Source organism: Apis cerana, linkage group LG2 (assembly GCF_029169275.1).
Source record: "Apis cerana isolate GH-2021 linkage group LG2, AcerK_1.0, whole genome shotgun sequence".
Lineage (NCBI taxonomy): Eukaryota > Metazoa > Arthropoda > Insecta > Hymenoptera > Apidae > Apis > Apis cerana.
In genome coordinates this window covers 10,357,793-10,372,037 of record NC_083853.1, presented here as the reverse complement: position 1 = coordinate 10,372,037, position 14,245 = coordinate 10,357,793, and the positions used below count along the sequence as shown (strand labels likewise).

Below are 14,245 nucleotides of genomic sequence, written 5' to 3'. Positions count from 1 at the left end.
ACCTTGACCCGCAGGGAGAGGAAAAATTCGCGAGACCCGCTTCTGCCTGTGTTGCGGTGATCCATCCACAAACCGCGTCACCGCGAACAATTTTACGCGGTTCGCCCGCGTGCAAGCGCAATTTTCAGAAAGGCGATACGTGGCTATGGTGGCCGCTCGCCTCTCTTCTCTCACGCGCGGATTTGAATTTCGCTTCGTTTTCCGATCGATCGATCTCTCTTTCTCTCTCGTTCTCGCCCCCCCTCCCCATCGACCATCCTCCTCCCCATCGACACCGACAAAATATAACCTTGACCGTTCGTTTATCGAGTTTTCGTTAAATGAAAAATAGAGGAGAGCCTGGAGAAAGCTACGAAGGGAATCTCCGTTCGAACTAAGCTCGAGAGGCTTACGTAGCTTTTCTCGTTTGGCCTTCGTCACGGTGCGATATCACCAGGCTTTTGAGATTTTGTGGATACATTTCTTTGTTTCCTTGATGATTCCTATATATATATATATTGGATTTTTGTTTAATTCAATTAATTTAATTAAACTCTGTGTTACAACACGTTTGGCAAACGATCGTTCTTGTTCTCGAAATAAAATGTGAAATGGGAACGGTAAGATAGAGAAATAATTTTTTTTTTTTGTACAATTTCGTACAAATATTTCGTGGACGTTGATTTCGGCGAGAAGAGTCGTATTGATCGAGGAAGATGCGCTCCAACGCGACGAACATTTATTCGCTCGCCGGATTTGGTTATATTCGCTAGAATTCGTAGCAATTCCGTCGCGAAAGTTGCACGAGGAGACCGCCACCCACTCACTGTTCATCGCCCACACACGATCCCAGCAAAGTCATTGCGATTTGTATAGTTAAACGCGTTGAGAGGCCATCGAGGAGCCTCACAGCCTTGCGTTTCAACCTCGATTACGCTTCTCCCGACGTTTTATCAAGAATCCAACCGTTGTATCTGGGTTTTCCAAGTTCCCAGGCCAAGGACGAATCCGTTAACTCGCCAAAAACCTTGTTTCTCTTCTCCCCCTTCCCCCCTTGCGAACCTATCTTTTTACAGGCTTTTTCGCTCGTTAATCTTCCCTCGATTCGCGTCCAAATGTGCCGCCCTTGAATATTTCAGAGATTTAACGATTATAATCTCGTATAAAAAAAAGAAAAAGAAGAAACTTCTTCCCCTCGTAATTGAATCTCTCTGGCCATTGGCGCCGCCACCCTTTTTACGATCCTTCTCGTTTGCTTTTTCCCTCTTTTTTTCCCCTTCAACTTCGAAGAAAGTTGGTAAGTAAGTTCACAGTTGTATCCGAGGACGTGCTTTATTTCCTTCCCCGGGAAACGAGGCTCGCCGAGGCAGCGACAGCATTATGCAACCGTTGTTTCGTTTCCACGACCAAGTTTCCTCTCCTGTTCGGCAACTAATGACGTTAGGGAGATTGCTTCCAGTTCATCGCGCCCCTCACGACCCATAAAATGGAAACAGCATGTATATATATCGAATAATAACTTGGAAGAATTTCGAAGGAGGAACGTGGGTATAATAATCTTAATATACCGACGTTCTCACTGATTAAACAACGCCCTACTAACGTTCAAAAGTCCCTTTTCTATGATCTCGCGACCTCTGACGAGAGACTCTATTCGAGCGGCGAAAAAAATGGCCTTTTACCTTCGACGAAAACGTCGCCGCTCCACTTCATCCCCCGCTAGGCGACCTACTCTTTGTGAATTCTCCCAGGGGGGAGGGTGGCGCGAATGAAACGACTCGGAACCAGACGTGTAACGCCGAGAGCTTGATATTAAGCGTGTCGTTTCGTGATCGTAAAAAATTAATTTGCAGAATATTGTGATGCCGTGGTCGAGATACGAAATAAAAATAAACAGGATAAAATAAATTTCACTTCAAATACAACGTTTGGAGAGAATATACAAACTCGAAGCAATACGTACGTAGCAAATATTTGGTATTTGATTTTTTGATCGGACGAAAACCACATTTTTAATGTACATCGATTTTGAAACGCAAGGATTGAAAAAAGAAGCGGTTTTGAATCGAGGTTTTATATCGAGGTATTGCGTTAAAAATATAATATCAGGAAAAACGATTGTTACACGATATCATTGTGACATGTTCCATCCATGTGATAAAGTGAAAATATGATAAAGTGGAGAAGATTCGGAATATTATTACACAGGACTACAGGAGTCGTTGGTTTCTTTATGTTTAGAGTGAAACAATTACTTTTTATCGAGATTGTGTTGGAAAAGATCCGTCGATCTCGCGACAAAGGCGTACAATTTCCAAGTCTCGTTGCTTCGTTTTACCGATACGAAATCGCGTGGAGATACGCGATGGGTCCATGAGATAAAGGAGTACGGTCGATACGGTCCTCGAGGAAATTTCTACAACGCTTCTTGTAACTTTGTTATGCGCGAAATCAAGCGGCTCCTCCGATAAAATTCCAGACACGAAAGAGGACTGAATTTTCCTGTGGCATTGCTCTTATTCGAGGCAATTCTTTTTTCTTTTTAACGCAAAAACGTAAATCAGAAATGTGGAATAATATTATTTGATCTCTGAGAGTTTCTCGACGTGAATAGTCGTTTAAACGAACGTGTCTACGATCGCTTCGACGCACGACGCAATGGCAAAAGTCGAAAGTTTTGATTCAACGTAAACGTCATCGAATGGAAATGCAGACAATGATTTTTAAACGTTTTAACGAGACACGCGAGTCGCATTATATACACGATTTTTATCAACGACGCGATATTTTCATCCCAAACGAGTAAACATCGCCACTCCACACGCGCGAAAACCATTATTATGAAAATTTTTATGGCAGATACAAGCCGCAGAGAATCGCAATTACGTATGTGAACATCCTGAATGCGGAGATGAATTCTGATTATTTTCCTTTTTCATTTTCTTTCTTTCGTTCTTTTTTTTTTTTTTTTTTGAATTTAAATCGATATTTATCGGAAATATAACCACTCCTTTTTCAAGGACTCGAGCTATGCGCTTTCGAATGAATCCCGGAACATCTCATTCGATCTCGAGCGTCGAAGTAAACAAATTAATTAAAAAAAAAAAAAACACGAACAAACAAATATTTCTCTTTTCACCGACATATGTAAAAACATAAATTAAGAGATAGGATTTCGTTATCTTTCGGATAACGAACGAAAAATACGTACGTGAGTGATTCACGTCGATCGATCACAGATGAATTATGCGAATCGATGATAAATCGTATCCATCGTCTCATATCTCAACCGTGCACCTCCTATTTCACGTTGAAAAATATCGCGATATCCGCCTCGCGCTCATCCAGCCTTCCTTCCAATGTCATAATCAACAACGTGATTTTTTTTTCTTTTCCTCTCTCTTTCTATCCCTTTCTCCTGACGCGTGATCGCTCGTACGAATGTTCTCCACAATGAAATATGTATACGTGACGTGGAAAGAAATAGGATGGAGGCGAATAAAAAAAAAAGAAAATAAAAAATAAAAAAACAAATATCTCACTCGCCGGTGTAAATATTATTGATGAGATCTCTGCGCGAGAAATTTGGCGTTATCTCTACATCTGGAGGGGAAAAATCGAGCTCCTATATTCTCCGTCGGGGAATTCTTCTCTTGAATATACGAGCTGAGAGATACAGTTTTGTCGCAAATAAAATACGATTCGAGTTGATGGTGAAGAGAAAGGCGAGGCAAAAATTGGTTGGAAAAAGTACGAAAAGGCGAAGAAGATTCGTGAGAGAACGAAAGTCGAGAAAAAAAGAGAATTGAAAGGATCGAGAAAGTTGATTTAATAGTTTTTGGTGCATCGATAACGATACGATGAATCGTTAAACTTCATCATAAATGTATCGTTGATCAGGAAAAGTTCAATGTAGCGAGTCGAGATAGATAGAGAATTTTCACCTTCGATCTTTTACTCGGGTCGCGTAGCTGATGTGTATTTTTAATAACGAAATACCAAGTTTGAAAAAAATCGAATCTCGGATATAAATGAGAAATAGTCACGCATGAGCGTGATATCTTCATGGAAATGAACGATTTTTTTTTTTTCATTTTATGAACGATTATTTTATGTCGATGATTGAAATACCGTGACCGTATCGAGGGATAAATAAATTTTTTTGAAAAATACCGAGAGTATTCCTAAAGCTTTTCAGTTTTTGACGGATTAGTTAAGGTTTCAGGTATTTAAACTTCGAAGTCGAGAGAGATTTTTAATTTAAAATTTTTACTTTCTTATATTTTTTTTTTTTTTTGTTTTGAACTTTTGATATTCATGGATATAATCATTAATCATTCTTTCTTTGCGATTGTAATTTTCAATTATTTTTCTTCTAATAAACTTTTATAGAAGGATAATCGCAATTTTATTTTTTACTCTTCACTTCCTTATTAGAAAACGCAACTTCGTCAACACTTCGCAACGAGTATCACTGGCAACGAGGAATCAGTCTCTTGAAAAATCTTCCGATCTCTTTCATTCTCTTAAATTTGAATCTAATTAAAAGTTTTCTTTGCAATTTTTTTAAACCCTCGCCAACTTAAAATAATTTGCCAAAGGTAAAGGTGCAGGAGTAAGTATCCGTATAAAAATGATTTATATACGTTAAAACGATCCAGAGTTTAGGTTAAGTTAATCAAAGAAATAAGAGATGTCGCGATGTTTCATAACTCAGATACGTGATCTTACGTAACATTTTACGTTTTAATTAATACGGTACGTTGCCATTCATACTCGTATAAATGTATCTATATATAGTAGAACGCAATTTTAAAAACTCACCTCCTCCAAATGCTTGTTGTCCTTCCTTATCCTCGGATGGAGAACCTTCTAAGCTCGCAGGACCACTATCGGCTCCGCCAGTTGCGCTATAAATATAACGAGGGAAACGCGTGAATAAAATATGAACAAACTACATAATGCCGTGCAATTTACGCTATCCTACAAAGACTTTTAAAAAAGCTTCTACGTAAAATGCAGCATGAATATAGAATAAGAACAAAACAAATTATTCTATCCATTAACGTGTCAAGTGATTCCAATGCTGTTCTTCGAACTTTGAATACTAAAGCTTACCTTATCAATCGCTTACTAATCGAATAAATAAAAATAAGTATATAAATCATTCTAATAACAACGAAAAAATTATTTCAAATTCATCGATAGATCGTTTAAAATCATACAGTAATAAAATTCAACTCTTTCACAGTGTGACTAATTATTAACCTCACTGTCCATACAAAAAAAACTCGGAGAAAAAGTAGCACAACGTTCCAAACGCACAAATAATCATCGTTTCCTCGATTGTATTCACTTGTATTATTTTTTTCACTATATCCTTTCGATCATTTTCTAAATCACTTCAATTTTCAAATTCTTCGTCACTTTATCACACTGTAAAAGGGTTAAATCATATCACGTATAAAAAAATTTTATCAAGATACTATCGAAGATAGGATTTCGTTATGTATAAAAAAAGGTAACTTCTTACCTACTAGCATCGTCGTCTTTCGTCTGTTCGACGGTACCCTCGGTGGTGGTTTGTGCCACTTGGGCCCCGTTCATTGTTTTAGGGCCCTGCGATTCGCCTTCATTTCCTTGTCCACCGCGGCTCAGTCCAGGAATTCCACCGCTAAACCAGCCTGTCATCTGGGATTTCACACCAACCAGCATATCCAATTTGCTGCCGCTTTTGGTCGGGCTATAAAGGAGAAGATTTTTTAATTTATCACCATGTCACGGTTTCAATTTCAAACATCTAACAGTAAGAATGAAAATAACTACGAATATAAAAATTATAAAAATGCATTTATAAATTGCATTTAAAAACGGAAAGTTTTACACGAGTAATACGAAGAAAGGAAATGAGAGGAGATCGTTTATCGCGAATGATTTGTTTTTTTATTCTTTCAAGAGTTTATAATTATGTGGATGATTCTATTTTAACTTCTTTTTTTCTTTTCTTTTCGTTTCTCTTTTTTTATCATGTTAATCGTGTAACGTTGTAAAGTTTGAATCTCGATTAAAATAATATAACTTAAGTGGAAAAGTTATAAAAATATATAGTCTAGCAATCTTGTAAATGTTCTTAAGAGATGTGCGGAACAATTCTATCTTATCTCTGTCTGGAATGTTTGTAATTACTTCGTGTAATAGCGAAAACAATTGCATGAAGTTCAGTTTAAATTTGAGAATCAGTTAAAATTGAGAATATAGGTTAAGTAAGAAAGAGAACGGTTAAAGATGTGTAATGTGACTTATATATTGAAATCGATTTATTCCAATGAAAAATAGAGAAATTTTCTTTTCTCGTTTGTTACGAATAATCGATGTTTTCATTCTATTGAAGATGTTTAAACAATCTCTCTTACACTTCTACGTAACAATAGGCTAATTGCAGAAATGTTGGCAAGATAGTATTATAAAATGTATATTTTTCATCGCTAGAATAATAGATGGAAATTGTTAACGATATGACAATAATATTAGTTGTAATATGGATGAATATTAAAGACTTGTACTAAGACTTGTTCGCGTCTATCAATAATCCATGTTGTCATACAACTTTGAACTAATGCACTTATAAACCAATTGCTTTGGTTACATTCAATGCAAAAAGACTAGCTTACGTTATTGATCTGTCGTAAATATAAAAGTTGATTTTATGCCAACAGAATTGATTTTAGAGTTTATAATGAAACTTTTTTATGTGAAGAATCCTAAAGCAACCTTACATTTTTCATTTTTATGCCTCTAAATAAAACTAGGTATTTTTCATTTTTCCCTATTTGTTTAACCTCATCATTGTTACGATGGTTATCTAACCTTTAAGGAAAACAGGTCAATAGAGAAGAATGTGTTTCAAAGTGGGCTTTCGATTCCTGCCTATTCGTTATAAATATGTTACGAGCAAAAATAGGTCAACGTGATCAAGTCAAGAACAACGGCAATAAAATATTGTTGCAACTATAACTCGTTTAAAAGTATCATGGCTTTTATAACCATTTTATCGATATTATAATTATAAGCCAATCGAAAATTTTTAATAATCTTGAAAAAAATTCATCTTATTTATTTTTTTCCTTTCAATCTATCTTCTTTTTTAAAAAATGATCTAGTTAAGGATTTCTAACATGTTTGTTTGTTGAATTATTTGTTACGCATGGAAACTATTAGTAACTCCTCCCCATTGATTATATACAAGAATATCGACATCATGATTACGATACTTCGTTAATAACCGATATTAGATTCGTATTGAATTGATGCAATTATTTTAAATTACCTGCTGCTATACCATATGATCATGTACGCAATATCGTTTATCAATAACTAATAGATTTTGAGGAATAATAAATACTTAACCTTAAATGTTTTACAAAAATGTTTGGCAAAAAGTTAGGAAATTTCTGCATATTGTTAAACTATCGAACGATTATAAAAAAAGTGAAAAAAAAGCAATAGAAAATAAAATAAATATAAAAAAATAGGAGATGGAAAGAAATTACGAGTTTTCATCACCATTATATGAAATTTAACAGTTTCGTGGGAGGGCGACTGCGGTGGTATCGATTGCGACCTATATAAAAGATTACGACCACCTCCCTCCCTTTTATGGAAACATCGCTGTTTCTTCGTATACGAATAGAGTTTGCTTGAATTCTGGACTAACCTCAATCACATATATATATATATATAGTATATTGCTATATATAGATTTCTTAAAAAACATTGCTTTAACCGCTTATGATGAGAAAACAATTTCTTTACCAAGCAGAAATTTTCAAATTTTGAAACTTCTTGCCCATTTTTAATCAAAATGATGTTTATTCAATGCATGTTGCAATGTTTATCCCAATAATAGCTAAATATATATAAAATAGATATAAGATCAATCAAACAATTGAGCTAAGAAATTATTAAATTATGCACCACTTTGTTATAAGTTGAGAAATATATTTTTGAAAAATTAAACAATAAAATACAATTATCCTATTTTTTTTCTTTCCATCTCCCCTTCCCTTTTTTCTCTCAGCAAATAAAATATACAATCAAATTAAAAACAGCATTTGATTCTTCTGATTATCTTATATTTGTTTCATCTTCAATTACTAGTATGAATAAAAATATACAAATTCAGTTAAATAAAGGAAATTAATGGATGAAACTGTGAATTTAGAAGAAAAAAAATAATTTTCTCAATTCTTGTAACGTACAAAAAGTTAAAGATAAGCAAAATAAAAAAAAAAGGGAAGTGAATTATTCAGCTAATATTAGAGAAACTACTTCGCGTTGAGAATACACCTTTATAAAGATACATAAAATAATGATAGAAATAATTTAATAAAAAAAAATAAAATAGAAAGAAAATAATAAAAAAATTATGTTAATTAGATTCTAGAAAATTATTAGAAAATATATATCTATTCAATGCACATTGATTTCGGCGCAATAAGAATCAACATCGGAATTTATGTATACTGAAGATCATATTAAAATTTGTGACAGTGATCTAACCTATACATCGCGATGAGATTTTTTAATCCATGAAATTACTTTTAAAATCTATTTCTAGTGACGTAATTCTTTGAGAATTGCCATATATATGTCATGTTTCATAATAATATGTCTATTCAAAAGTGACATCTTCTTTGAGTAGAAAATGTGAAATATCTAACTAATAACATTAGAAATTCACGCAAATAAAAAATGCATGATACAATATTTAAATGTCTGTAACATTTAATGTCAAACTAAAAATGTAAAAATAGATATAAGGAATATTTGATTTTATAAGATATGATATTTTATAGATACTATGTCTAATTTTATAAAAAATTGTTAAATTATAGAAAAAAAAGTTTTTATTTTTTTATTATCTAAAAAAAACTATAAAGAATATTTTTAGAAAACGAAATATCATTCTAAATGAAATTTTTAATTAGAGTAACATAATATTTAATCAATGGAGATAATTGCTTAATTATCTATTATAATATTGTTATTATAAAATATAGTAAGTACTTTATAAATTGCGATTAATAATTATAAAGCAAAGAAAAGGTTAAGTACGAAGATTTTCCGACTGTATGTTTTAATTTGCGAACGTCATAATACTGTCGCATAAGTAGTTTATATAAGCATAGAAATAAATATTATCGATCTAATCTCAAAACTGCATTTAAAATCGAATCTAAAATTTTGACGCGTTGCATAGATGCGCAGAAACAGCATGTATGCATTTGACATTCTATCATAATCGTAAGTTACATCAAAAACAACTATTCTATGTAACAAAAAAAATATTGTTAAAACGCATTTCTAAATTTTGAACAAAGAGATAAGAATATTACTATAAGATTAACAACTTTTACAAAATGCCAAAATATAGTGAACAAAACTCATATCAAATTATGACATTATGACGATAAAACAATATAGGTTAAACTGATACCTATCTTTCCTGTCCAATTCTTCTCCTTCGGCAGTAACAGGAATTTTTTCCTCAGGTGGTAATTCCGTGCCGGCATCCTCTGCCTTCTTTCCCATCCATGTAGACACCTGATTCGTTAAACCGGTGAACATTTTTAATTACAATGCGACAGTCGATTCACACTGAAATATGTGCGTGATATCTTAAAATATCTCCTTCCTATTCTCTACGCTAGTACGAACGTTACTGAAACCCTTATGGGTCCGAATGATGGCAAAGACTTGTCCGTTTTAATGGTCGCGCAACCACGAACTGCGTGGATTCTACGTACGTTAGCGCACTTCATATTGCGCATTATAGTTTATGCAACCATAGCGCCATTTTGGCTTAACGGAAACAAATTGAACTAAAACTATAATCGATTTCCATGTACATAACTAGAAATAACCATAGACAAAATGTAAAATAGATTTATCACTTAATATATTTTCTGTCCCTTTTGTTGACAGAATTTAATCTAGACCTCCCTTAAAGATTTATCTGTAATATAATATTATATATTTTTCTTATTATTTTATCAATTTAGCATAAAATAATTATAACAATTAAACTAAATTTTTTTATAAAATATATATAAGGTACGAGATAATTCTCAGATAATATTTACAAATTTTAATTTAAATTTTACTAAACAAGAAAGAATAATTTTGCAAAATGAATTTCAAATTATTTTTTGGAATGTAAATTTTAATTTGAATTCTTAAAAATTAAAAATGTATTTTTAAAATCCAAAAATTTAAATTTCTTATTCTATCATTTGACAAATTACGTAACATTATATATTGTATTGACAATTATGTATAATGTATTGACAATTTATCAATAAATTATATATTTCGATAACTACAAATTATATAATTTGTACACACGAATGATAGCTTAATACATTTTAAATAAACATTAAGATTTCATTTGATTATTGTAAAATAAGAAACTCACGGATAATTTAATTTTTGAATAATCGGACCTGAAAATTTCAAATGGTGTTATGATGGAAAAATAATGTTTCGATAAGAAATAAAAACTTTTACATGTAGTTTTTGATACGCAAATATATCAATATATTTTTATTACAAGTATATTATACAATATATATACAAATATATATATACAAATTTTTATATTATTTTAATAAACAAATATAGATGAAGACAATAAATTGTGACAAGAATAGAAATAAAAATTATGGAATCAGTGTTTTAAAGTACTGTAGATGAAATTACTATAAATAAAAAAATAAATTATAAAAAAAGGATAAAGATAAAAATCGATTTTTTATGCCATCTTTTGAATGCTAAAGATATTTTGTTTTTAATGTTTTAGCATTTAAAGAATGATGCCAATTATAATTCTATCTCTATTTTTTTTTTGTACTACTTGATTTTCTCATTTCATTTATATTATTCCAGAGATAATTCTCTAATTTTTATCTCATTCTTTATAATTTTTGTCATTCTTCCAATATTTGTTCTTTTGTCTGTACTTATTCTATATATTACAACATAGACATATAAACATGCGGCATGTCATTTTCATCATTTTTTTTTCAAAATCATAATATTTTTAATATTAAAATGCATCAATATACACATTTATCAAAAAAATGGATTTTAAATTCTTAATATATGCTACATGTATTTACATGTATTTTAATATCACATTCAAAACTGTGATAAAAAATATTTTAAATGTTTTAATAAAAAGTATTTCTAGATATTTTAAAAACTAACTTTAATAATTCAATAAATAAAAATATGAAATATACCTTAAATAATTAATAGTTTTTTACTTTAATATTAAAGATTTTTCTTATCAATAGTTAACTAAAGCTGTGAATCTATAATAAAACATATTTTTCTATATGTCCATAGCAATATTGCTATCCCAGTCAATAATTGAATGCAAATAACTAAATTGAAATCATTACATATATCACATATTTTAGATTCTGAATGTTTTGTTTAATACTGAATTGATTTGTTGGACGGATTATAAATCTTTCATATTAAAATGATTTGTTACAAATAATTAAAAGAATCATAATAAATATACTGCAATGATTTTTTATCTATAATTGTTAAAATACTATTAATGTATATATAGAATACTACGAGAAAAAAACCCGTACAGTCTTTGTAACAAGTTTTCTGCACATTGCGCAAGATTTCATATCATAAGCACATTTTACACAAGCGATCACATGTCCACATGGTAAAAATATTACTTCTAATTCTTCATTGTAACAAATTTTACATATCTTTGCATCATCTGTCGATTTATTATTTTGTACTTTTATATTTGATAAATTTTCTGCATTCTCCCTTATAGATTCTATACTGCTTACATTAGTCTCTACACTATTATTTTGATAACCTAATTCTGAATTGCTATCTGTACATCTTGATATTGTTTCCTGAAATAAGTATAACATTATATAAGTATGCAATTGAATTAATTATATTTTATATTAAATAATATAAAATATAATATTCATATTCTTACTTGTACAGAAGGTGAAGATATATGTCGGCCTGTTACTTTATTCACATAATCTTGTCCTTTAATCATTAATAAATAATAACATTTAGAAAACCATTTTGCATGTTGTTCCCAAGGATTATCTTCTCGTTCCCAATCTTTTAAACCACATCCACAATAATAACATATAGTTTGATCACCTTTTCCTGTATAATAAAAACCTGCATCTGCTAATTGTTCTTTTGTTTGTAGCATAAATTTTGGCCATGTTGAAAATGTATTCAACCTTGCATCATAACTAGCATATTCAGGATGTACAGGTTTTTTAGGCTCTTTCAAGTTTAAACAATTAGGTTTAGCAATGCTTGGTAATTGTAATTCAGTTGAAAAATTATAATTATCAACACCAGATGTAAGCCGATGTTCTAAATCATTAGAACTTCTTGGTTGTACAATTGTATTAGAATCTATTCCAATTGGTACATTACCACAATTTATTTTACAAATAAATCTACATCTTGCTGACCATCTCTGATGATCAACCATTGGAATATCACCTTGTACCCATTGACATATCTCAACTTGACATTCAAAACATCTAACTTTATCACATTCACCCGTATAATAAAATCCAGCAGCTGCAAGTTTTTCAGGTTTTATATATGATACGGGCCAATTTTTAAAACTTTGAAGTCTTGCTTCTTCAAAATGATAATCAATATTATCTGCTTCATCATTCGATATATGAGATGTTATGAAAATTGGTGATGTTGAATATGTTGAAGTTTTGAGATTTGAATCATTTTTAAAATCTTTGAGTTTGATATTAGTCATGTTATTTGAGTTATTGCTAAATCTGTAACAGAAAAATAAAATAATTATTAAATAAAATATTGAACAATTGTTATATTGTTAATATCACGTTTATGATTATATAAATCTTATTGGAATTTTATTAAAAATTTGTATTTCTTTTTCTATTAATTCTTTAAATCTAACAATAATTTTTAATATTATTAGAAAAACTTAATAAATTTAAACTGAAATTAAGATTAAAGTTTATAAGATAAATTTATAATATATTAAAATTAATATAAATTAAAATTAAAAATTTTTTAAATAATCTTTTATATCAATTTCGTTTTATATTTATAATATAATAATATAATTAAAAAGAACTTAAAAAAAAGAAAATAGAGTAAATCAAATATAATTTATTATTTCTTTAAAGTAGAAATGAAAATTGTAATAAAAATTCATTATAGTATACTCCTTATATTCTATGCTATTTTTTAATAATTTAAATTAAATTATTTAATATTTCAAAAAATGAATTGCAAAAAGTACAATTTGATTAACTTGTATAAATGATAATTACGATTCGAAATTAATTCACTATTTTAAATCTTATCTTAGTATCAAATTAATAATATTCTTGATTTTAAATCTTTTCTAAAAAATATTATGTACAATTAATAAAATAAAGAGTAACACATATCACAAATCTATCTGTTAGAATAAAATAAGATACACTTTACTATACACACTTTATCAATCTTATTATCGATCATCGATCTTATTACTGAAGCACATGCAAATGAGGAAAATTATACAAAACTACACAAACTAATTTTCACTATGTTTGCATCATTCAATAGAAGAAATAAATATTTGAATTTCACTTCCGAAAATTAAGTCAAAATTACTTAATTTCGAATTATATTTTACTGTCTTTTATCTCCTTACCTTTGGAACGTGAATGTTGAATTAAAATGGATGTAAAATTTTATTGCGAATAAAATAAGAAATAGCCATCTATCGGACAAAAAATAAATAATAGCCATCTATCGGACAAAAAAATAAATAATAGCCATCTATCGGACAAAAAATAATTAATAGCCATCTGTCAGACAAAAAAATAATTAGTTAAATAGATGCATATTAAAATTTAGAAAAACAAATGTTTAAGAAAAGTGAAGAATAATTATTACATTAACAATTTTATTAAAAAATAAAATAAATTATTTTCTAAAATTATTATAATTCTTTATATATATATTATTTATATATATATAATCTCATAGTATAAAAGAATAAATAGGAGTTTCAATAGGTGGCTAAATACTACGGTAATATACTTTTACTCGTAATAAAATTAAACAATAAATTATGATATTTTTAAATATTATCCATTAGAGAAGTTTAAATGCAATATTCTATGCTATTCATAAATTTTGTCATATCCATAAAGTA

General features: G+C 29.9%; 2 protein-coding genes across 12 annotated transcripts in view; both read right to left on the bottom strand.

The window, feature by feature from the left end:
• Positions 1-9,786, bottom strand: part of LOC107996803 (synapse-associated protein of 47 kDa) — a 60,782-nt gene extending 50,996 nt beyond the window's left edge. For 5 of the 10 annotated variants that reach the window (XM_062071118.1, XM_062071115.1, XM_062071116.1 and 2 more), the window contains exons 1-4: positions 9,476-9,778; positions 5,513-5,722; positions 5,098-5,112; positions 4,804-4,889 (exon numbers count right to left, since the gene is read on the bottom strand). In XM_062071118.1, coding sequence (XP_061927102.1) covers positions 4,804-4,889; positions 5,098-5,112; positions 5,513-5,722; positions 9,476-9,606 — 442 coding nt within the window. In that variant the 5' untranslated portion in view covers positions 9,607-9,778. Of the gene's footprint in view, positions 1-4,803; positions 4,890-5,097; positions 5,113-5,512; positions 5,723-9,475 lie in introns of all 10 variants that reach the window. The other 5 variants (XM_028666255.2, XM_017055035.3, XM_028666254.2 and 2 more) reach the window with 1 other exon arrangement.
• A 753-nt stretch (positions 9,787-10,539) lies between these two features.
• Positions 10,540-13,888, bottom strand: LOC107996625 (baculoviral IAP repeat-containing protein 2-like). 2 transcript variants are annotated; one of them, XM_028666253.2, is made up of 3 exons: positions 13,739-13,888; positions 12,017-12,848; positions 10,540-11,927 (listed from the first exon to the last, which is right to left on the bottom strand). In XM_028666253.2, exons 1-3 carry the CDS (start codon positions 13,834-13,836, stop codon positions 11,622-11,624), a joined length of 1,236 nt encoding a protein of 411 aa, XP_028522054.2. In that variant the 5' UTR covers positions 13,837-13,888; the 3' UTR covers positions 10,540-11,621. The 2 variants fall into 2 exon arrangements, with proteins under 2 accessions (XP_028522054.2, XP_061927096.1); XM_062071112.1 differs by lacking the exon at positions 13,739-13,888 and adding an exon at positions 13,540-13,717.
• Positions 13,889-14,245: the final 357 nt, after the last annotated feature.

What these genes read in the sequence shown, in the direction of transcription:
- LOC107996625 (XM_028666253.2), bottom strand. Translation starts at nt 13,836, where the DNA reads ATGGCTATTATTTATTTTTTGTCCGATAGATGGCTATTTCTTATTTTA. An exon ending in TCAACATTCACGTTCCAAAG is followed by an intron (nt 12,849 to 13,738) that starts GTAAGGAGATAA and finishes TTTCTGTTACAG; the next exon opens with ATTTAGCAATAACTCAAATA. An exon ending in TATCTTCACCTTCTGTACAA is followed by an intron (nt 11,928 to 12,016) that starts GTAAGAATATGA and finishes TACTTATTTCAG; the next exon opens with GAAACAATATCAAGATGTAC.